Source organism: Lingula anatina, chromosome 1 (assembly GCF_051362555.1).
Source record: "Lingula anatina isolate TDL-2025a chromosome 1, LinAna3.0, whole genome shotgun sequence".
In the NCBI taxonomy this organism is placed as follows: domain Eukaryota; kingdom Metazoa; phylum Brachiopoda; class Lingulata; order Lingulida; family Lingulidae; genus Lingula; species Lingula anatina.
In genome coordinates, this window is record NC_141767.1 from 69,800,655 (window position 1) to 69,824,424 (window position 23,770).

The 23,770-nt window shown below is 37.8% G+C and overlaps 2 protein-coding genes across 11 annotated transcripts in view; one reads left to right on the plus strand and one right to left on the minus strand.

The window, feature by feature from the left end:
* LOC106174883 (uncharacterized) overlaps positions 1-23,770 on the plus strand; it is a 59,026-nt gene that overhangs the window by 15,562 nt on the left and 19,694 nt on the right. For 7 of the 10 annotated variants that reach the window (XM_086998763.1, XM_086998765.1, XM_086998758.1 and 4 more), the window contains 18 exons: positions 466-586; positions 832-906; positions 1,383-1,527; positions 1,813-1,885; positions 2,173-2,302; positions 2,539-2,724; positions 3,059-3,158; positions 3,635-3,741; positions 4,393-4,413; positions 5,459-5,620; positions 6,326-6,475; positions 6,855-7,023; positions 7,147-8,174; positions 12,115-13,294; positions 13,516-14,030; positions 16,875-16,967; positions 17,418-17,492; positions 17,735-18,817. In XM_086998763.1, coding sequence (XP_086854889.1) covers positions 466-586; positions 832-906; positions 1,383-1,527; positions 1,813-1,885; positions 2,173-2,302; positions 2,539-2,724; positions 3,059-3,158; positions 3,635-3,741; positions 4,393-4,413; positions 5,459-5,620; positions 6,326-6,475; positions 6,855-7,023; positions 7,147-8,174; positions 12,115-13,294; positions 13,516-14,030; positions 16,875-16,967; positions 17,418-17,492; positions 17,735-17,854 — 4,450 coding nt within the window. In that variant the 3' untranslated portion in view covers positions 17,855-18,817. Of the gene's footprint in view, positions 1-465; positions 587-831; positions 907-1,382; positions 1,528-1,812; positions 1,886-2,172; positions 2,303-2,538; positions 2,725-3,058; positions 3,159-3,634; positions 3,742-4,392; positions 4,414-5,458; positions 5,621-6,325; positions 6,476-6,854; positions 7,024-7,146; positions 8,175-12,114; positions 13,295-13,515; positions 14,031-16,874; positions 16,968-17,417; positions 17,493-17,734; positions 18,818-23,770 lie in introns of those variants that run through there. The other 3 variants (XM_086998768.1, XM_086998761.1, XM_086998759.1) reach the window with 3 other exon arrangements.
* Positions 8,823-11,175, minus strand: LOC147764934 (tripartite motif-containing protein 3-like). Its single transcript, XM_087000822.1, has 2 exons — positions 9,490-11,175; positions 8,823-9,164 (listed from the first exon to the last, which is right to left on the minus strand). Exons 1-2 carry the CDS (start codon positions 11,128-11,130, stop codon positions 8,823-8,825), a joined length of 1,983 nt encoding a protein of 660 aa, XP_086856948.1. The 5' UTR covers positions 11,131-11,175.

Here is a 23,770-nt window from a genome sequence, read left to right on the forward strand (position 1 = left end):
ACAATAAAGTATTGCAAAAATCGCATAGTACCGAATGATATATATATTGAAGTATTTGAAGAATCCTTAAATCCATAACAAGTTATCATAGTGTGTAAGAAGTGTCAGAAGGTAGTAATTCTGCATATTTTTTTTGTCTGAGAACATCTGTGAATAATTGAATGTATTACTAGAGAATAGACCTTTAAGGTTTAAAGATCATCATCAGATACTAAAAAAATGTAACATCTTTTAAGGTCAAACCAAATGTCAATTAAATATATCAGGGTTCTGTTTGTAATATTTGGCAAAGCAATGCAAAATTTATATAATACTTATATAGTTCTTATGTTATCTCTGAAACATCACTTTGAAAGAAACATTCTAATTTACTTTTGCAATATAGAAAAACTCTGATTATTGTAAGGTAATGAAAGTGGCAATGACTGTAATGGGATGCATATATTTTACTGAAAATTTCTGCAGGTTGTCCAAACTGAAGATTTTGGAAGTGCGAGAGAATCATTTGAAAACTCTTCCAAAGTCTATAAGCAGGCTGACAGAGCTGGAGAGACTAGATATAGGACAGAATGACTTTAGTGAACTGGTCAGTACCACAAATATTTCAGCAGCAAAATGAGACTTATTTTTTTTTATTTTTTTATTTTTTGTTTGTTTAATAATCTGTATGTGGGACATGATATATGGTAAGAGGGAGGAGTATAAATTGGAATTTAGGAATGTAATTGTTAAGCAACATCTTAGAGAAGTAAATGCAACTAACAATTTCTAATATCATTTAAATATGTGGCACCATCTATAGGAGCTGATATCACTTCTTTTCCATTGCAGCCTGAAGTTGTTGGCAGTCTTGTGAACCTCCTGGAACTATGGTGTGATTCTAACCAGATAACACAGTTACCAGCTGTAAGTAATGCCCCCAGCATTGCCCTTGTATTGTATTGTGTTGTATTGTGTTGTGTTGTGTTGTGTTGTTTTTGATTACTTGCTTACACTGCATCTGGAAGTAACACCCCCAGTCTCTCACAGTATTGGCAATGTATTGTATTTAGAAACATTGTAACACTGTAGCTGTAATAGCCCAACCTCTCACTGTATTGTCATTGTATTGTATTTGATGGCAAGGTAACAATGTAGCTGAAAGTGGCATCATAACATTACAGTGTACTGTTGTGGGCATTTTTAATACTGGACTCGAGTTTGTGGCAGCACATGGGACAATATATCCTCATAGAATGAAACTAGTAGTATAGATGTATATCTGCCTCCTGACGTTTTATGTCTAAACACATCTAATTGAGGTTGGTAAAACATTACTTAGACTACTCTGTAGCTGTCACTTAACCTTTGTTAAGTATTTATGTTAATTTTTATTCCTCCAGGCGCTGGGGACCTGCAAGAACTTAATGTACTTAGATGCAACAAAGAACAGAATAGACTGGATTGCACCAGAGATAGAGGGGTGTGTCTCCCTGTCAGACCTGCACCTCACTACCAATTTACTGGGAGAGTTGCCAGAGTCTATAGGTATGGAATGACAGAGAGGGGGGAACCTGGCTTGGTAGCAGGCTTTGTGTGAGATGAACTCTCTGACTTTAGTTTGTTAATGCTTTGGATTAAGATGTAGATGTACAAGATACTTGTTAATGTTACACTGATGGATTATTTATCTTGTTCTTGGCAGTTACCAATGTATGAAATCAATTCGCTTGATTGCTAGATCTTGTCTGTTTTACTGAAAAAAAGCATGTCCTATAACTCATTCTTTAGGTTTTGTGGTAATAAAAAATATCATGTTTTTCTTATTTTTAGGTCGCCTGAGCAATCTGACTACACTGAAAGTAGATGACAATCAGTTGACCTCATTACCATTTTCCATAGGAGGGTAAGCACATACGAGGACACTTATGAATTATTTTTGAGACAGCACTTCTTGTATGTAAAAAAGGACAGAGAATAGACATAGAGCTTTTTCTGCAGAAAGGCAGATCTGATGGTTCCTAAGTTTCGTCAAGATCTGCAATAAAATCTGTTCAGATTTTTTTTTTAAACCTAGGCTCATGACTGGAGAATCTTGTACTGCTTGTCAATACACTTATTGCTGTCTTTGTCTTTGTAAAATTTATACAGTCTTATGAAATATGAATATTAATCAAACTATGTCCCTTTCAGACTGGTATCTTTGTCAGAACTGAATGTGGCCGCCAATGACCTGGAGGAGATCCCCCCCAGTATTGGTCTACTGCGCCACCTACGCACACTGATTGCAGATGAGAACTTCCTCATGGAACTGCCACCAGAGGTCAGCAGTTACACATATCATTTGTATATGATATAAATAGGCATTGTACAAGTTTAAAGGAGCTTTCCCAGTTTGTGAATCATAATGCACAATCATGGAGCTATGATGTTGCTTTGAGAACATCCTTGAAATTTCAAAGTATTGATTTCATAATTGTTTCAATCTTACCATTAAAGCCCAAAATGCTAAAGAAAGGTTCTCCTTTATGTGTAATAACATTATTTCCCGTTCTTCAGCTTGGAAGCTGCAGTGGTTTAACAGTCCTGTCTCTGAGAAGCAATAAACTGACCTACGTGCCAGATGAGATAGGCAGGATCCCCAGACTGAGGGTGCTGAACCTGGCGGGCAATGAAATCAGGGCCATACCCTACAGCTTCATGAAACTGAAGGAACTACAGGCCCTGTGGCTGGCTGAGAACCAGGTACTGGGATAATAGGGAGGGGTGAAGATTACTTAGCTAACAGTGGATGGCCTTAAGGGTGTGGTGAACTGTGCCTATGTCAGGGTCTAGAAAGTCAGTGCCAATACACAGGGAGGAAAAAAATTAAGCTGTGTGTGTGTGTGTGTGTGTGTGTGTGTGTGTGTGTGTGTGTGTGTGTGTGTGTGTGTGTGTGTGTGTGTGTGAGTGTGTGTGTGAGAGAGAGAGAGAATCTGGACAAGTTTAAAGGAGCTTTCCCAGTTTGAGCAATTACAAATATTATTATGTATTATTATTGAAAAACAATTGAAGGTTGTCTGTTCTCTCCACCTGTCAGGCTCAGCCCCTGATCCGCCTTCAGAGTGATATAGATGTGGACACAGGGAAGAGAATGTTGACATGCTACCTGCTGCCTCAACAGGCTTCAAACCCTGAAGGTAACTTGCCAGGCAATACAAACAAGAGTAGCAATCATGATGTATGGCAGGGGCAGATTGAGACCGTCTTCTGGGTCTTCCAGGAGACGGTCAGATTTTAAAGTTTACATTGACGGGTATCTTTTTTTTTCTGTTGGAAGACCATCAAAAATGGAGGATAGATCAACAAAAATTATTTGGAATACTGTCAGAAAATATCTCTGGATCCGCTCCTGTATGGCACAGATCTTGTTAAGCAGTTATTTTTACTGAACCCTTTCTCAATCAGCCTGTGTGTGTGAAAGGATTCTCACTGCCATATTTGTTCTCTGAATCTTTATTGGTAATGTACAGTAACTTAAGGGACAGCAAGCCTAAAAACATACAATCTTATGACAGCTTTGAGAGAAGGTATGGAAAGGAAAACTATATTGTTTATTTCATGATTTAACCCATATAATTAACCTATTCACGTAAACTGTGTGACCTCCTTTCAGATATATACAGTGATGACAACAGTTTCCATCCGTCCATGTGGGAGGAGGAGAACAGGAACAGGCGGGTTATACAGTTCGACTTTGGAGATCAACCGGATCCTGAGGTGGTGAGTTCAGTTATACCTTATATATATGTATGAACATATATGGGGCCATTCAGAATGAGAAGAGCCAAGTGCTAGCTGGTCCACGGCCTAATTATGGTGGACCTACATAAAAGGAAGACCGCTTAATCCTGTAATGGTCTCTCTGCCTCTTTCACGCCTCCCCATACATCATCCCTGTAGGGACACAGTAATTAAATCTCCTTTCGTCTGCCATATTTAGGCTGTGGAGCAGCTAGCACTCGGCTCTTCTCATTATGCATGGCCCCTATGTCTATGCTACCTTGTGATACCCCAGGGGAGTTCCATTGGGTGATATGGTATGCTCCTTTGCATCATGGTCTATGTATTAAATGGCTTTCTATATCAGGTTTGTGATGATTTGTTTTTCATGTATTCTGTAGATTGAATTTGGCACTTTTAGTTCTTGTACATTTGCACTGTATTGCGTGTTGTGTATTACATTCATTCAATTCATATTAGTGTGTTTCATTTTCAATTAACATATCAGATGTAACTTGCAGTTTTGAAAATTTGACTGTCATAGTTCTCATTCTTGATTAATGTTAGTGAGCTTACAATTTTCAGAACCATTAGGTTTTAAACACTGCTTTTTTTTACCTCACATAATATTTCCTGGATGTTTGGTTTTAGTTTAAACAAGAACCAAGAAAGGTAACTTCAGACATTAGGCAACTCAAAACCTGTTTTTTAGCTAAAATAGAAATACTAATAAAGAAAAGTGTTTTAGCATGTTTCTTTGTTTGCCATTGGCAGCTATGACATTTGCATTCACATTTGCAATGTGTCGATGTTTGTCTTTTGTTCCTAGAGAGTGCATGTTTGTGTGGCAGCATTGGACACTTATTTATTGATCTTTGGACAATAGTAGAATTAACATAATGAGGTCTATAGAGGTATAATCCATCGTAAAAAAAGAAAAAAAAATGTCAAACATACTGGCGTGTTGCAGTTTGAGACCCAAGATGTGAAAATATTGATCAAGTTGTTTTATTGAACTGTTCTATGAGTGCATGCTGTAGGCATTTGCATGGTGTTTGACTATTTTATCTAAATGAAGCATATATTATGTCATTAGAAGCAGGTCTGTGGATTTAGAGCTTTGTATTAGGTGTGGGACTTGGTCTGTATGACTGTTAATGCACATGCGCATGTATATTCAAGTCAACATATTCAATTCCCCTTTAATCTGCAATAACCAGATAAACATTCCCCCTTCTCTAACCTGCCATATTCAGATAAACATTTCCCTTTCTCTTATTCGCCATATTTAGATAAACATTCCCCTTTCTCTAACTTGCCATATTCAAATAAATGGTCCTTTTTTCCTAACCAATTCCTTTTAAAGCCAATCCCTTTATTATACTATCTTAATGATTCCTTGAAATATAGTTAAGATTTTAAAGTGAAGGTGATCATTCTTTGACCCTCTAAAACCATTCTCTTTATGTCTGATTTCTCACAAAAACTTCTCAACCTATGAATTCTTCCATTTAGAATGATGCCATCCTGTTTAATTGACACAAAAGAAAACTACAATCATTATTACAGACAAATTAATGATAAAATGGTTATAAAGATTTCATTTTAAATGGTACAGAGAAAAAGTAAGATGAAAACACAGAAATAAGATAAGAAACAGGGGCACAACCAAGTGAGACTGTAATAACATGAATTTAATGATTGATAACGTCTTCAGATCAAGCTGAGCCGAGTTCCAACGCCATATCCAAAGGAAATGAAAGAGAAGCTGAGGCACACGCGGAATATGCAAATGAGGCAGTTAATAACCAATGGAGACGTGCGGTGGAATTCTTCATCTGGGAGAGGTCCTGACGCAGTGGATGGAGAGCAGGGAGAGGTAAGAGGGGGAGGCGGGATTTGTTGAGTAAACAGTGCTTTGTTGAATATAAAACAGAACACAAGATGATGCAGCTTGTTTGTTTATTTTGAAACTCTTCTTGATTTAAGCTTTATAGATCTAGGAACTGTTTTGAAACATAATTCTTAATTACTCTCTAAAAGACTGATATGAATTAACCATCATTCCCTAAGGATTACTTTTTTTCGTTGGTTTAGCATTTCAATTAACAGTTTTTTCCTTTTCTTCCCTCTATTTGTCATTGTATTTTATTCATCGTCTTTTATGACTCTTGGCTTTAATTTTGTCATCATACTTTCATGAGAGAGTTTTTATTAACTTATGTATACATTCCTTAACATTAACCCAGCAGGTGTTTGGTTTATGATTGTGTAATATTTGCATTTTTGATACTTTGTAATATTGTAATATCCCATTTGATTTTAAGTTGATATAAAAGTTATTTTGCACCCTGTAGCGTATTCCCCACTAATCTTCTGTTTGTTCCAACTTGAAAAGTAAAATAATCAAATCTAGCATGGCTTTAAAGGTGTGAAATAAAAACTCTTAGATACAGACTGCAATACACTGTATACACAGTTACTAGATATGATTCTATTTTTAATTCATTTTTATTTTGATTTAATTTTTATAACTGTTTATAGTGGTTATAGCACACTAAGTAGCTAGCTGTTATGTTTCTAGCCTCCTCCCCCTGGTCCTGGTGCCCCGCCTACTGACAGTGCTGCTATGGTGACTGTAGGAGATACTAGTGGGCGGGAACCACACAAGACACACCCACAAAGACACTCCCCTCTGCTTCAGGAGATGCACTATATGTATAAATTTGACAAGGTACATTGATGACTGGTCACTTGTCACATGTCATGTGCTTTTTTATTTCCATTTCCCCCCACTTAATTTGGATGCATGATATTCAATATGGAGGAGAGTTTTTGGCAAATTCTCTGCCCTTATTTACTGAATTAATATATGAAGTTTTTGAAGTTTCCTAAAAAGGGAATAGAGACTGTGGTAACATATTCCCTAACAAGAAACTCGTTGTGAACAAAATCTTAAGCACAATATTGCAAGTATATTTTTATTACTTTATTTGTTGCAATTATCTTTCTGCTTCTAATTTATCAGCATTCAGTTCAAAGATGTTGTCCATTAAAAAGAGTGACACCATTACTGCCCTTTGTCTTTTAATGAGCTTACCAATGTTTACCAGGAAAAACTACTGAAAGACAAGGCCCGTATGCAGCAGAAGCAGAACTCTCCTGACAAGGAGGTAGAAAATGGTGCCAGTGCCAGCAAGCCTAAGTTGAAGAACAGCGGCCAAAAAGAAGGTTCTCCTGTGAAATCTGAAGTCCAGCAACAGAAAGTGGACAGTAAGAAAGGTAGGGCATTTTTGATGAAAAAAAGAATTTATAAATATATTTGGCAGAATTATTGGTAATTGATCAGTGTAAATAAATTAATACAAATTTATTAGTTTATTGAAGTGGAATGTTTTTTTCCAGGAAAGAGAAAAAATGATGAAGATGATGGCGGATTCCTTGAGGCAGCTTCATCCAGGTCGGAGCGCCGTGTCAGTCCTCAGAGAAGTCTGGACAACAATGAGGCATTCCTCATCAAAACCCCAGGGTACAATACCCCGGGGCCCAATGGGCTGGAGATCATCTCAGAGTCCGGCTCCAACAGTATTAGTTACAAATCCCAAGTCCCAGTGAAGTCCGATGCTCCTATCCCAGCTGACAAGTATGCCCGCTACAAGCAGCAAGTGAAGAATGTGATCTTAAACCGGCTGGAGTTCAGCTCAGATACTGGGTATCTGTACCAGAAACAGAAGACGCGCTATGATGGCAGGAGAGGCACTAGGAGCACCAAGGACTACGACTCTGATACAGGCTACAGAAGTGACTATGCCCTGTACAGACCCAAGCTCCACCAGCAACAACAACCCAGACCTTTGACAGTGGGCAGCTTTGCCAGTGACTGGGAAATGAGAGCCAAAATTCAACAGAGTGCCACACAGGAAGGCTACACCAGTGACTCAGAGGGTTTACTACAGAGAGGAAAACTAGATTATGACCACCCCCTGGGTCGACCAGGGCAGCTGAAGTACCCTGCCCTAAGCCTACCAGAGAACATGCACAATGCCAACCCAGGGAGCAGTTTTACCATGCAGCAGCAGCAGCAACAGCATCAACCCTCCCCAGCCTGGAGTTACACCACCACAACCAACATCACCCCCAGCAGTGTGCCGTATGCCAGACGGACCCTGATCCGTAATGATGAGCTGTATGACAGCCAGCAGACACCTGGCACAGGTGGGCCGAGGAAGGACACTGACAGTACCCCCACTGTGCTGTCCAGGTCAGCTCATAACCTGTACGGAGACACCGCCACCCATCAGACACGTATTGAGGTGAAGCCTAACAAGGATGACTGGAGGACAGAGCTGTTTTCTGTGCTGGAGAGGAAGAGGCAGGAGGCAGCTAGTGGCAAGAGAGAAGGGCAGCCAGGACCAGGGAAACCACCAGAGCAGGTAGTATATCTGGCTCTTCTTGAATCTGTTGAAGTAATAATATTTTAAAATTTTTTTCATGGATGTCAAGTTGTTATGAGAACAACAATATATGAAAATGTCCAAAAATTACTATTGGAAAGTATTTTTATGTGAAGGCACAATGTGTCTGTACATAAAGTCATTACATGAGTCTGATGTCAACATCAGCATTGCCTTGCACTTTTCACCATTAAATCAATTTTATGGAAAACGTTCTGATTTCATTTTCTTAATGGAGTGATTTATGAGTCTAAAGTACAGGTCAGGTATAAAAAGAAGTTTTATGGCATTATTTTTGTTGAAGTTATGCAGTTTTTTTGTTGAAGTTTTCATATTTCTTGTATTGGCATTTAATGTGTATTTATAAAATCTAATGAGCTTGGACCCCAATATTATTTACATTTTCAGAATGTCATTGTTACCTGTCATTATTAAAAATTGGCGGTTATTATGCTGTTAATTATTATGTGATATTGCATCAAAATTGCCAAAAGATTTATTAGGCATTAGCATCATTTTCTGCTTTATATGTATGTACATTTGGAAGCTTTGCTATTTTGTATACTACATTATTGAAATATGACAGAAGAGTGCATGATGTTCAGTTTCTTAGCATTTCAAATAATGTCATTTTTCCAAGTATTGGAATATTTTCACTTTTCCATCCACTTGGGTCACAACCAGATCTCCATCCTGGTTGATGGTACATCCCCATGGTTTATATAGTCCATCAGCTTGGGTTGCTATGTACTGGATGAACTTCCCATCTGGGGATACAAGGTGTATGCAGTGGTTATCGCGATCAGTGACCAGTATGTTGTCATAGGCATCAACGCAGACACCAGGAGGTGGACTTAACTTATCAGGTCCTGTGTACTGATACAGTGGGTCACCAGATGGGGTTAGGATGTGAAGTTTGTTTGGTGATATATCATTGACAACAAGGCACCCATTCCTCACACTAGTGGGCTGGATTTGGTCTTAAAGTGCAATTTAAGTTCACAAGTGATCTTACACGATCTTAAACATTACAGCAGTAGTCTTAAAATGGACTGAATCTGCTTTTAAGATCAAAAATGATCTAACATCTACTTAAGTGGTCAAGCAGTTTCCTCCCCTCACAATGGGGGATACATCCCCTCACAATATAGGACACCTCTGCTCAAAATAGGAGAATGTGTAAGGGGAGACAACTTAATTGGCTGTTAGACCAGAAATAGTCTTACTCATGGTTTAAGATTATGTAAGACTATTTGTGAACTTAAATTGCACTTTAAGACCAAATCAAGCCCACTAGTGTCATATATGCCACTTGATATGGATTACTGAACAACTGCTCCCCATCTTTGTCCTTTATCACACCAGTTAAAGTTATTTGCCCTTTTATATCAATACTGATAATGCTCACAGGTTTTTCTTTATAACCCTGTGCCACAGCAATTTTAGTGCAGCTCTTATTGAGAGCCACACCATATGGGTTGTTGACATCTACAATTTGCTGTACTTCCCACTGTGGTGACAGAATGAACAGTTTGTTATTGCCTGAACCAGATAGAACCAACCTTCCATCAGGGAAGTGACAGATCCCTACTGGAAATTTCAGCTGTGTGTCTGAGACACTTGTAATCTCTTGCTTTGATGTACCATCTGAACTAAAAACCTTGACCTTGTTATCCCTGTCATGTATAGTAACATATTCCCTGTTTGGACTCACTGAAATGTCCACTGGCCTCTCACAGCCAGTGTAAAACTCCAGCATACATTCAGCCTTTGGTTTGATCTTGGGCAAAGCTGGTTGTCTAGATATCTGCACATTCCCCAGGCCAGCCCCACTGGATATCTCTTGGTCCACATCTGTGTTGGTGGTGAGTGTGAGTTTTAGTTCCTCTGGAATATCATCCACAGCTGAAGTGGACTGTAGCTCATCTAGTCTCTGTCCAAGTTGGTGTTGTAACATGAGGACATCTATGGGAGCACCATGCTGAAGTATGTTTTTTAGTACATCTGTTGTGCTTTTGATAGAGGAGCAAGTGGCACTGCAGTTTTTGCGTGAAATTTGTAAATTATTTCTGTGAGAGCTGGTGGTTTGATGAAGCTCCTGTACTAAGGTTTTCTCTCGTTGATTAACCAGTTGACGTAGATGATTTGCACGAGCTTTGATCTTCTGCTGAACAAAGCTTTCATTTTCTTGGAGGGTTGCCAATATTTCATCAATCTTAGCTATTGTTTTCTCACCTGTTTCAAATTTTTTCTCCATGCCACAGAATTTGGTCAGAAGTTTTGGCTTTACCATCTTTGCAGCTTTTTCAAGGGTGATAATTTTGTGACCATCATGGTGTAGAATTCTGCAGTCACGACAAATGCTGACATTGCAGTCTGAACAAAAGTATCGTATCATCTCACCTTTGTGCTCTGGGCAGATAATCTTTTGCTGCTCTTGGATTTCTTTTTCATACTCACTGCTGTGAAGTTGTTGAAAAGTCAGCACCTTGTGGTCTTTAGTGAACTTGGTACCACAGTGAAATGGAGAACACTTCTCACATAGGTAGTCATGGCATGTGATGCATTTTGAAGTAGCCACTGTTTCTGTTTGGGACACCAAAGCACAAGAGCTGCACTTTTTCGTATGTGTTAACTGAAGTACAGTGTCCTGCAAGCTTTCAATGAAGAAATTGTGAGTGAAGCCCTCAAGGCCATCTTTAGGTACTTCAGTTTCTCTCTGACACACAGGACATGGTAATTTACTTCCTGGTGTTAAATCAGAAATATAAGTCTTCAGACAACCCTTACAAAATGTATGCCTACATGGTAAATCTGTTGGGTCCTTATACTCCTCAAGACACAAAGAACAGCTCACAAAGTAGTTGACAATTTCAGTTCTTAAACTTTCTGCTTGTGGACTTTCAGTTACACCCTTGAGGTCTGCAGTAGCCATTTTCCTTTTTGATTCAGTCTCCAGTTGTTGTCCTGCGCAGATGTCTGTTAGTTCACCTGATTTGACCTAGTTCTTTTCTATAAGTTACCTGTATAGGGATTTGGGTCAGCATTTTTTCTGACCTTAACTGTGTTCATGTTATTGATTTTACATTAAAACTGCCACTGAACATGATGGGAATTTGTATTTATTATGAAAATATTTTGTCAAGTTTTTTTGTCCTGTGAATGAAGGAGCTTTAGTATGAAATGCTGGTTAAGCTACAGGTGTTGTTTATATGTTTATGTAGGGAGACAGTCAGAGGGTGTGTGTGTAGTAAGAGAAGTCAACTATGTTCAGTGATATATTGTGTAAGCACTGGTAAATCTACAGATAGTTTGGAGGTATATGGTGTATTTGTCTTATGTAGGGAGACAGTCAGTGTGTGTGTGTGTGTAGTAAGAGAAGTCAACTGTGTTCAGTGATATATTGTATAAGCACTGGTAAATCTACAGATAGTGTGGAGGTATATGGTGTATGTATACTGTATATGTATATCTCTAAGGTTACTTCTCATATGGGGCAAGATTTTTAGAATTTTATGACAAACATTTCATTTTTCTTTTTTTTATTTCATTTTTATTTCATTTTTCTTATTTCATTTCTTGTATTTTTACTTCTGAGTATTTCATCATTTCAAAGTCATTTCAATTATCTCCCCTCACACATTCCTCTTTAATTCCTGAAGCCCTAGTTACACACCCTGAATGTCCATGTTACCAGGAGTGCATAATGGATTTTTGATGGTAATTATGCCTTTGAGCATTATGTAATATTGCAACAAAATAGTCCCCCCCCCAAAAAAAAAAATATATATTGTTCGATGGCATCATTTTTTTCTGCATTGTGTCTGTACATTTGACAGCTTTGCTGCTTTGTTTTGTGTTTCCTTTGCACAATTCTCACATAAACCATCATCTGTATTCATTTCTAATCTCCATCTAGGCTCCTCAGGACAGAAGTTTCAGCACCCACACCAGTGATGACGAGGTGTTTGCCCCTCCCCCCTACAGACCTGCACCCCCTTACTCTCCTAAGTCTGCCAGGAGAGAGCAGACACCTGCCAGCATGCTGGGGAACAGGTCAGGCAGGGATCTGGTGCCAAGGGACAGCAACTCTAACTCTCCACAGGTGGGATCAGGAGATGGCAGTGGGGTTATCAGCAACAACAAACGTGGTGGAGGTGGGGTGTATCCTCCAAACTACGGTCCCAGGCCGGACCACAAGCCTAGGATATTCAAACCTGCAGGAGATGGTCAAGAAAGTGACCAGCGGTCAAGGCAGGTGATCAGGTTGAATGGTCCACCCCCACAGACACTGCCTCACAAGATAGACATGTCCAATCTAAGCAGGACAGGCCTGGTAGGGGGTGGCCACCAACAGCAGCATAAGATGGACTCTCCTAATCTGAACAGGTCCAGGCCTGATATGAGTGACCCTGTCTCTGCCTCCCTACAGAGGCCTGGTGCTGGGGCAGCTTATCCACCACATGTACAGCAGAGACTAGGGGGTAATAGGGGGGAACAGAGGCCTCTGGGAAGTACTAGTTCTGATGGCTCAGACAAAGATAGGACTAGAAGGTTTGTTGATGCTGATGGTGGCATGGCAACAAATAATTTCCAGTCTTCCTCACCAATGAATAGACATAGTACTGAAGTGAGGCCTGGTGTGGCTTACGGTCCACCACCACCATCATCATCAAGTACTATGCATAATGACTCCTCGGCTAACATGCACAGGGTTAGTGTCTTGAACAGAGCCAGTCAGAACATGATGGACAGACCATCACCAAATGTACACAACATGAGACTCTCTCCACACCACGACTCCCTCCCACATTCCACGGGACCTCCTTATGAACATGATCACCAGAGGGAGCTGGGGTACGACTCTCAGAGCAATCAGAGCTCAGACTTAAGTGCAAAGAACACGTCTCTGGATCATACCAGTGAGAGTGAGCCCCCTCCCCCGGAGAGTCACCATGAGATTAGGAACTATGAAGATGTGGCCAGGTTTAAGCAACAGCAGCAGCCAGACCCTCTGTCACAAGTGTCCAGTTCTACGGACAGTGGCTATGGACACGGACATCACATTTATGAGAAGGTTAATGATCTGAGAATGGGAGGTGAGTTGTTACATTTTGGATCTGAAAATTGCTTTTAAGTACATTGTAACATTGTAACTTACCTTTTATGTATATTAACACAGGTACAGAGAGAGGATCAGAGTGACTTTGAGGTTTACGAAAAAAAAATCTCTCTTTAATCATTTAGTCTTAAAAACAACTTAAGGCAGAGCAACAATTAAGTTTGACATTTAAAAGAGAATGTTCCTGTCATCTTCCAGGTTACCCTCCTAGTCACCTGCCTCCTCCCATGAGAGCCCCACCCTCCCCTCCAGGCCACCCCCAGCCCAGCCCCCTTACTGTCCACCCCCAGCCCAGCCCCCTTACCATCCACTCCCATCCACCAGAACACAATCAGCTCCACAGGAACCCTCCAGATATCACCAGCCCTGTGGATGGACCTTATAATGGAATGGACCAAAACTACCCCACAAGGGGACAGATTTACCCTGGTGGTCAGTATGACCCTAGGATGACCAATAACCTCAGGGACTTCAAGCCGGCCAGATCTTCCCCAGTAGCTCCTCTAATAAGAAACCATCAGCCTCCCTTGCCACCCCAGCAAGGTGCCAGCAGGGGGAATCCGTACCCTGGTCCACCTAAGGAGCCAATCTATGTGTCCAGGAACCAGCTGTTCAGACAGCACAATGATGTGGGGCCAGGCAGAGAGAATGGTCTTCCTGACCAGCAGCAGCCACAACAGAACCTGTATCTGGGGCAGAGCAAATATGAAGTGGTGGGTGCATGGGCTGAGATAGATGGGATCCTACTGTGGTAGAATAAAAAAGATACATGAAACAGATATTTTCATGGTTAATTGTACCACCAGCGTAGGCGCTGGCGGTACCCATGGTTTTAGTCCCGACCCGTATGTTCCGCCGGCTCCTGCGGCTCCGCGGCAAAGTCACCGTTACCACTTCTCCTCCTAGATGGTAAGGGCCCCCGTACCCATCTCTTGGATTTAGGTCACCTATAATCTCAACTCGTTCCATGTAAAATTTGGGCTTTGTCGGTATTGGGGTCTAGGTGTGGCACTCATTGCAATGCACCCTTGTCTAAAAATGGCAAAATTAAAGGCTAATTATCTACCCTACGGAAGGAGTTATGGGAAAAATTTCTACAGACAGCTTTCCAAAAGTCATATGTGTAGATTTCAAATATGCCCTTGGATTTGACCTTTGACCTTTATTTCAAGGTCAAACGGGCCAAAATTTTCAAAAAAATGAAATTTTTTACGAAAAAAATTTTTTTTGCCATGTTATTCAGATACCACACAGACTTAACCAATAATATTATTGGAAAGTGTAACCCTTCGGGTCATCTTTCATCTCCGTGAATTTGGGGTCAATCGGTGCATTTTCACGGGAGTAGCGGCCATAAAGTACCTAAACTGAAAACTGTCTCTAATTTGGGAACCATTAATGCTAGAGACCCATTCTTTTTTGCATTTTGTAGAGCATGTAAAGCCCAACACTGGAAGTGGTCTACGTTTTTTTGTATTCCATACGGTTTTCAAGTTACGCTGTATCAAAAAGTACATATTGGTGGTGAAAGCAAAATGTGCAGTACGGTAATGGATAATAAATTTTGAACTCTGGAAAAATAATACATAAGGCTTGGCAAAGCAGACAACTTGTGGTCAAAAATGACATTATTTCATCAAATTTGAACTTCTGGAACTTCAGAGCACCTCCTATTTTAAGAATTTTGACCAAAATGATGTTTTCTTTATTTTAATTAATCTTTTCTGTAGGAAATTTATGGCACATTATGGTAACTCCAAAATTATAACATTTAGTCCCTTATATCTCCAAAACTGGCAGAGATAGGTTACTATTGAAGTTGAATAGGAAGTCACATACTGGCAATCCAAATGTGACCTTGAAATTGACCTTTGACCTACTTTTCACCATGAACTGAACTTTGCAAATTTTGCTTCTCTTTTATCTCCAAAACTGGCAGAGATATGTCCATAGTTACTATTGAAGTTGAATGGGAAGTCATATACTGGCAATCTAAATGTGACCTTAAAATTGACCTTTGACCTACTTTTTACCATGAACTGAACTTTGCAAATTTTGCTTCCCTTATATCTCCAAAACTGGCAGAGATAGGTCCATAGTTTCTATTGAACTTGAATGGGAAGTCATATACTGGCAATCTATATGTGCCCTTAAAATTGACCTTTGACCTATTTTTCACCATGAACTGAACTTTGCAAATTTTGCTTCCCTTATATCTCCAAAACTGGCAGAGATAGGACCATAATTTCTATTGAACTTGAATAGGAAGTCATATACTGGCAATATAAATGTGAACTTAAAATTGACCTTTGACCTACTTTTCACCATGAACTGAACTTTGCAAATTTTGCTTCCCTTTTATCTCCAAAACTGGCACAGATTGGTCCATGGTTACTGTTGAACTTGAATAGGAAGTCATATACTGGCAATCTAAATGTGACCTTAAAATTGACCTTTGACCTACTTTTCACCATGAAATGAACTTTGCAAATATTGCTTCCCTTTTATCTCCAAAACTGGCAGAGATAGGTCCATGGTTACTGTTGAACTTGAATAGGAAGTCATATACTGGCAATCTAAATGTGACCTTAAAATTGACCTTTGACCTACTTTTCACCATGAACTGAACTGTGCAAATTTTGCTTCCCTTATATCTCCAAAACTGGCAGAGGTAGGTCCATAGTTACTATTGAAGTTGAATGGGAAGTCATATACTGGCAATCTTACTGTGACCTTGAAATTGACCTTTGACCTACTTTTCACCATGAACTGAATTTTGCAAATTTTGCTTCCCTTTTATCTCTAAAACTGGCAGAGATAGGTCCATAGTTACTATTGAACTTGAATAGGAAGTCATATACTGGCAATCTAAGTGTGACCTTGAAATTGACCCTTGACCCACTTTTTATCATGAACTGAACTCTGCTAATTTCTTTCTCTTTTAACTCCAAACCTGGCAGAGATAGGTCCATAGTTACTATTGAACTTGAATAGGAAGTCATATACTGGCAATCTAAATGTGACCTTAAAATTGACCTTTGACCTACTTTTCACCATGAACTGAACTTTGCAAATTTTGCTTCCCTTATATCTCCAAAACTGGCAGAGATAGGTCAATAGTTACTATTGAACTTGAATAGGAAGTCATATACTGGCAATTTACTGTGACCTTGAAAATGACCTTTCACCTACCTTACAATGAACTTAAATTTGATTGTACCATTTTTAGTTTCATATATTTTTTGCATATATTGAAAATTCTTGTTGATTGCATGTTTACAGCTTGTCAAGCACAAGACTGGTGGCTGTGTCCCTTATTTTGTGTATGTGGGGGTCTATACGAATGCGCTTGCTCCAGCTGGTGGTACAATATTCGGAGGCGGTATCGCCTCTCTGATCCTCTAGTTTTTAAACACTATTAATGGATTTGAAGTTATCCTGTGGAGGTGAATTTTTTTTTTCTTAACTGTTATCTTTTGGTTGTAGAGAAATAAACTTTGAACTATATTTTTAAATTTTATACCTCTGTATTAGCCATATGTTCTGGTGTGTTACAGCTTCCAGCCACCGTGTTGAAGAATCCAGGTCTAGGGTTCAGTATAGCTGGTGGGAGGGGATCCCAGGGCAATCCATACAGACCTGAAGACCAGGTGATACACACAGTCCTCAATTACCTGACTTAACACCATGTATACTCTTAGGCACAATATCCAAACAACCAACACCCAATAAATATTTGGGAGAAAATAGAAAAAATTGTCTAATTGTGTGATATTGTATGCTGTTTTACCTATGTTAAGAACTTACATAAACAGTAACCAAGATTTGCCTAGCTGATGTTGAATGCTGGTTTTGTTCTTTGTTTTCCTTTTTAAATAGGTAAATCTATCTACTACTAGTTTGACGTGCCCTGACAGCAACCATCATTTTATGTTTTATATTACTTTGATATTGATAATTGACATTGAAAGCCAGTTATTTTCTCTTTTCTTTTTAAACAGGACATGATCTGATCACACATATCAGCTAATGCTTCATATGACTTACCTATAAACTTCATTCTGAACTAGCAATATATGAAATATAATTTTCTTTTTCAGGGTGTTTTTGTGACCAAGGTCCAACCTGAAGGGCCAGCAGCTGCAGAACTACGACCTGGAGACAAAATTTTGGAGGTGGGTTTTAGAACCAGGCACCTGTCGTAGTGTCTTCTAGATTAACAATTCAATTCAATTCATTTCTGCACTGGTACATAGATTGTCATTATATTATATTATATTATATTATATTATATTATATTATATTATATTATATTAATGAGTAAAATGATAAAGTTTGCTGTGCTGCTGCTGAGTTTTAGTGAAATAAGAGTTGTTTTATTGCATTATGTTTTTAACACGTGTTCTTTGTTTTGAAGGTCAACGGACAGAACTTTACTCAAGTTGACCACAGTCGTGCAGTGTCCATCTTAAAGAACAGTGGCCAGACTGTGTCCCTGCTGGTGGAGAGAGAAAGAGAGTTGGCCTCTAAGGTCTAGGCTGCTTATAAACTGTTGATATGGAAATATCTTAAACTTGAAAAAACATAGTCAAATAGCAATAAGAAAAATCTGACAGTTCTTAAATGTGCTATTCAAAACCGTGATGTTTACCCTGAAAAGTGATGCATTCTATTGGATGTCTTATCAAAGGTTAGAATAACTTATCATACTTAAATGGTCATTTTAGGAATTTTTATCTGCAACTCATATGATAAGGAATTCGATTATTTCCTTTTTATATTGTGACTGAGAGTTGATATGTATATTATGTATTGAAGAAGTATTTCTAGTGCTCTGGTTGATCCATAAAATCAGGACATGTGATACTATTCAACCAATGTCAAAGCAATAATGATCTGATTAAGTGGGCAGTAGTAGCCTTACTTGTTTTATAAGGGTCCAGACAATATACATAACTCTTAATCATATCCAACAGCACAATTATCCTGGGAATTTTAGGTTCTACATATCATTTAGGATGCAACCTGTTTATACTATGCAGCTTGGTGTTATGAAGGTCAGATTCATCAATTATAGCATTTATCACTGAATATAGTTTTATTGTTTGTGATGAAAACAATAGACAGAAATGTCTTTTTGGCCAGAATCTGTGCACTTAGTAAGTGCTTTCAGTTAATAAATTTTATAACATTGTGTAAGGTATAAAGCACTTTCATTGTAGAAACTGTATATTGTTTAGTTGTACCTTTATTATTTCTTTTATTTAAAGGTTTTAGTAGAAATGCTACTTGCCAATCTTTAATCCATGACTTTAGTTCTTTTATTGATACATGACATTTTCTCTTAAAGACTTGTTTATTTTATTTATGAAAATAGATGTACGATTTATAGCATTGTATTTATTGTATCTGCAGTTTAACTGTACTTAAGTATTATGTATATGTAAACTTTATTTATACATTCTTTTCGGGACATTTTAATGTATTTTTGCTGAGAAATGTCTGTTTTCCATATTTATAATTTTATTCCAAATTAATGACACAAACTGTCAATTGTCATAACATTTGTTGCTCTTTTACTTTTTAAAGAGGCAGGATTTCCAGAAAGAATTTATTATGGTAAATAAGAAATTGTACAACTTACTTTGAACAAAAGGATGTCATTTAAGTGATCTCTTTTGTATATTTTTAAATTAAATACAAACATCTTGTGAAAATATAGGTTTCATTTCTATAATTCCATATATACATTTATATGTATGTGCAAAGTGCTATTTATTTATTTGAAGTCTAGATAAGCTGGTATCCCCTTACTGAATGCACCAAATACTTCTTTAATAGAACATCTGTTATAGATCTGATAGAACCTGACATAAAGAATTGGTTGTGGATTTTATAATAGCTAGCTTATGAAGATCTTATCACGGCATGGAGCAATGCCAATATGTATGTTGTAAATGTATTATTATATGATGGTATACGTCTATTCAAAGGTGCATTTTTAAAAGTATCTTAATTATCAGTGTGGCGCTTTAAACCAAAATAAGTGCTATGATTAAAATTGTAAATAGCTGTATAGTTCACAAACACTAGGAATAGCATTAACCAGAGTGAATTGCAAAGTGTGATTAAATTATGCACCACAGGAAAATTCCCCAAATAAAAATATATTTTGATATTGTGTTATTTCATCATTTGTTACAAATGGCCACCATCAGTCAGCATAAAATGTTTGTAATTTGTTAACAAACCCTGAGATGTTAAAGGTACCCATTATAATATTTCCCCACGAAAGACACGTACTACAAATTTTTCCTGAGGTTAACCGTATTTTTCATGACTAGTCATCCTTTATCCCCATTTCCTGATTCTCACCATAACTCGTACTGTTACGTAATAACAAATTGGGTGAAATATAAATACTTAAAAAAAGACTAAGATATATGTAAATATGGTCACTTTATTGTAATTCTTGTATTGTGGGTCACTGACAAATCCAAAGCTCTAATTAGACTCAAGAAGTGAAAAGAAGCAAGTAAAAAGTGATTAACATGTTAATGTAGTTTAAAAAAGCATTTTAATATAAGAAACCTAATTTTATGTAATACCTCTCAAGATGGGCACATAAAATATTTTATCTCACTTATCAATTTTAAAAGCATACAAACGAAAAACTCAATATAGACAGGTGACACTACTGGAGATCATCTCAGAGTCTGGCTCCAACAGTTTTAGTTACAAACCCCAAGTCCCAGTGAAGTCCGATGCTCCCGTCCTGGCTGACAAGTACGCCCGCTACAAACAGCAAGTGAAGAATGTGATCTTATACCGGCTGGAGTTCAGCTCAGATACTGGGTATCTGTACCAGAAGCAGAAGACGCGCTATGATGGCAGGAGAGGACACTAGGAGCACCAAGGACTACGACTCTGATACAGGCTACAGGAGTGACTATGCCCTGTACAGACCCAAGTTCCACCAGCAACAACAACCCAGACCTTTGATAGTGGGCAGCTTTGCCAGTGACTGGGAAATGAGAGCCAAAATTCAACAGAGTGCCACACAGGAAGGCTACACCAGTGACTCAGCGGGTTTACTACAGAGAGGAAAACTAGATTATGACCACCCCCTGGGTCGCCCAGGGCAGCTGAAGTACCCCGCCCTAAGCCTACCAGAGAACATGCACAGCAGCATGGATGTCATGCACAGCAGCATGGATGTCAAGTTGTTATAAGAATGACAACATACCTAATGTGTAAAAATCAAGACTCCAAAGATTACTATTGGAAAGCATTTTTATGTACAGGCACAGTGTGTCTGAACATACAGTTATCACCTGTGTCTGTTGTCAGCATCAGCGTCTCCTTGCACTCTTCACCATAAAGGAAATAATGGAAATTGACTTATCTTCAACCTTAGTGGAGTGATTTATGGCACTAATTTTAAAGTATAGGTCTGGTATGAAAAGAAGTTTTTTTTTTTTTTTTGCATTATTTTTCTTGAAGTTATTGTTCTGACCGTTGAATATTGTCCTCAGACAGCTTACCATACAACACAACACGTCTCGTTGAAATGTAATAGTGGTAAACTTTAATAAGAAACAAGGCAGCAAAGCTGTCAAATGTACAGACAAAAAACAGAAAATAAAGATGCAAAATAGGTCTTTTGTCAATTTTGATGCAATAATAAATAATGCTTATAATAACACAGTCAGTTAACACTGATTTTTAATCATGCACAACAGGTAACATGGTCAATAACAGGAGCAGATCCAGAGATATTTTCTGACAGTATTCCAAAGTATCTTTATTGATCCATCCTCCACTTTTGATGGTCTTCCAACAGAAAAAAATTGATACCAGTCAATGTAAACTTTAAAATCTGACCGTCATCTGAAAGACCCAGAAGACGGCCTCAATCCACCCCTGCAATAAGATTACAGTTTCTGGACCATGAGAGTTCAAATTCACATAATGAAATTTGAAAAATGTTGACAGTGCATAAAATAATATTACATATTGTTTAAAAACATAAAAACCTATGCAACTGCTTATGTGGAAATACAGAAAATCTGAAGAGCTTCAGGTGGATGGGAGTTGAAAATGCCAGTGTTTAGAAAAAAATTAAAAAGAAAACACAACAAAAAAAATTCCAATAAAGCTGCTATTCAAACTTTTAATCTTGCTGTATTAACATGATATGAATAATCCCAATGTGTTTGAGGATAATAAGACACTGTTATTCATCTATAGCATTAATGTTGGCATTACACAAATTTTTTTCTTCTGTAAACTTATTTGCAATATTAAACAACATTTACCTGCATAATTATCAGCAATTCCTAATTATGTGACACAGTTAAGAGAGCTTAACCTATAGGACTTGAATGGGAAATCTCAATGTGTGTTTAATGTAATCTTATTTAATGGGCACTTGAAAATTAATTAGGCAAGTAATTTTATAGCTCTGAATATAGCTAGTGATTATCCCAAGGGACAATTACCACCATCCATAAACAGTAGCCCCATATAGCACTCTATATAGAGCTGCATTGCTTCCAAAACAGAAAACAATCACACTGATTTCCAACACAAGCTACACTTCAGTCCTATGAAACTTTTCTAGTAAGTTAGAATATCATAAGTAAAATGATTTTTCCTTAATGGTCATCCCAGCAGCAATGTCCAAAAAAGGGTTTTTTCATCTTTTATGCAATTTAACATAATGCATAACAGCACAATGGCCATCAATTTTTAATAATTAAGTAAATGTATCATAGCTATTCAAAAGATGTGACAAGCAATGGTATTCAAGCCAATGGAAGTTCAAAGACTAAGTCACACCTTGAAAATGTCCATATGTGAAAATTTTAATTGTAACAAAAAACTATATAATTTCCAAGAAAGTTAACCGATATAACAGGTTTTCCAACTGAAGCTATAATTTAGTGCTATGCTACATTTCTGTAAGTTTGAGAAGAGTAAGAGTACTCTTTGAGAAGAGTAAGTGACTTAAATGGTCACTATGGAGGCATTGTCTAAAATGGGGTTGTCTTCAATTTTGATGCAATATTACATAATGCTTAACAGCATAATGACCATCAAATTTTAATAATAAAATAAAAGTATCAAGGATATTCAGAAAATTTGATATGGAAAGGTCGTCAGGGCCATGGAAGTTCAAAGTCACAACTTCAAAATGCCAAAATGTACGCAAGAAATAACTGTACTGAAATGAATTTCTTTCCACATTCAACACTTTTTTATGTACAGACACAGATGTGTCTGTACATATAGCCGTCACCTGCGTCTGTCGTCGCCGTTGCCGTTGCCGTGCACTTTTACCGTAAACATGATAAGTGGAAAACGGTTTTACGTTTTGACTTGAAACTTACAGAACTGATGAATATTCAAAATATTCAGGTCAAGTTTGAAAATCAGCATGATCGGACCATTTTTAGGGAAGTTATGCTGTTTTTTCACTTTTTTCAGCATATATGCAACACCGTAAACACGATAAGTGGAAAACGGTTTTACGTTTTGACTTGAAACTTACAGAACTGATGAATATTCATAATATTCAGGTCAAGTTCGAAAATCAGCATGATCGGGCCATTTTTAGGGAAGTTATGCTGTTTTTTCACTTTTTTCAGCATATATGCAACACCGTAAACACGATAAGTGGAAAACCGTTTTACCTTTTGGTTTGAAACTTACAGAACTGATGAATTTGTATAAAACGCAGGTCAAGTTCGAAAATCAGCATGATTGGGTCATTTTTAGGGAAGTTATGCTTTTTTTTTCACATTTTCTCTGATTCAATTCTTAGGCATGTTAATAGTCTCATTATTGAACTAATAAGATATGTAAAAGTGTTTTTTTGACATTTCCTGCATCTTTACAACATTGTTAGTTGATTATGTAAAAATGATGGTAAACTTGTTATCGTGTATTGTGTAATGAAGTGTCAAAAATGGAAATAAACCCATTTCAGAAAAGTGCTGTCTTGTTTACATTTTGGCATTTTCAAGATGTGACTTTGAAGTTCCATGGGCCTGAAGACCTTTGCTAGTCACATTTTCTGAATATCCATGATACTAATATTTTATTATTACAAGGCAGCAAAGCTGTCAAATGTACAGACAAAAACAGGAAATAACTATGCACAAAATAGGCTACTGTCAATTCTGATGCAAAAATACATTATATTAAACTGCAAATTCAACATCAAATTTTAATTATCCTCAACAGGTAATACCGATGTAATTAAAATATGTGACAAGTTTACACTTTGAAAATGTATAACTTCCAGAAAAAGAAGTTCCTTAGACTGCTTTTCCAACTCAGACTGCATTTTAGTCCTGTATTTCTTTTTTGAAAGTTTGGCAATCATAAGTAATATGGTTTTCCCATAATGGTCATCATGGCAGCAGCACCCAAAATTGTGTTTTCTTCT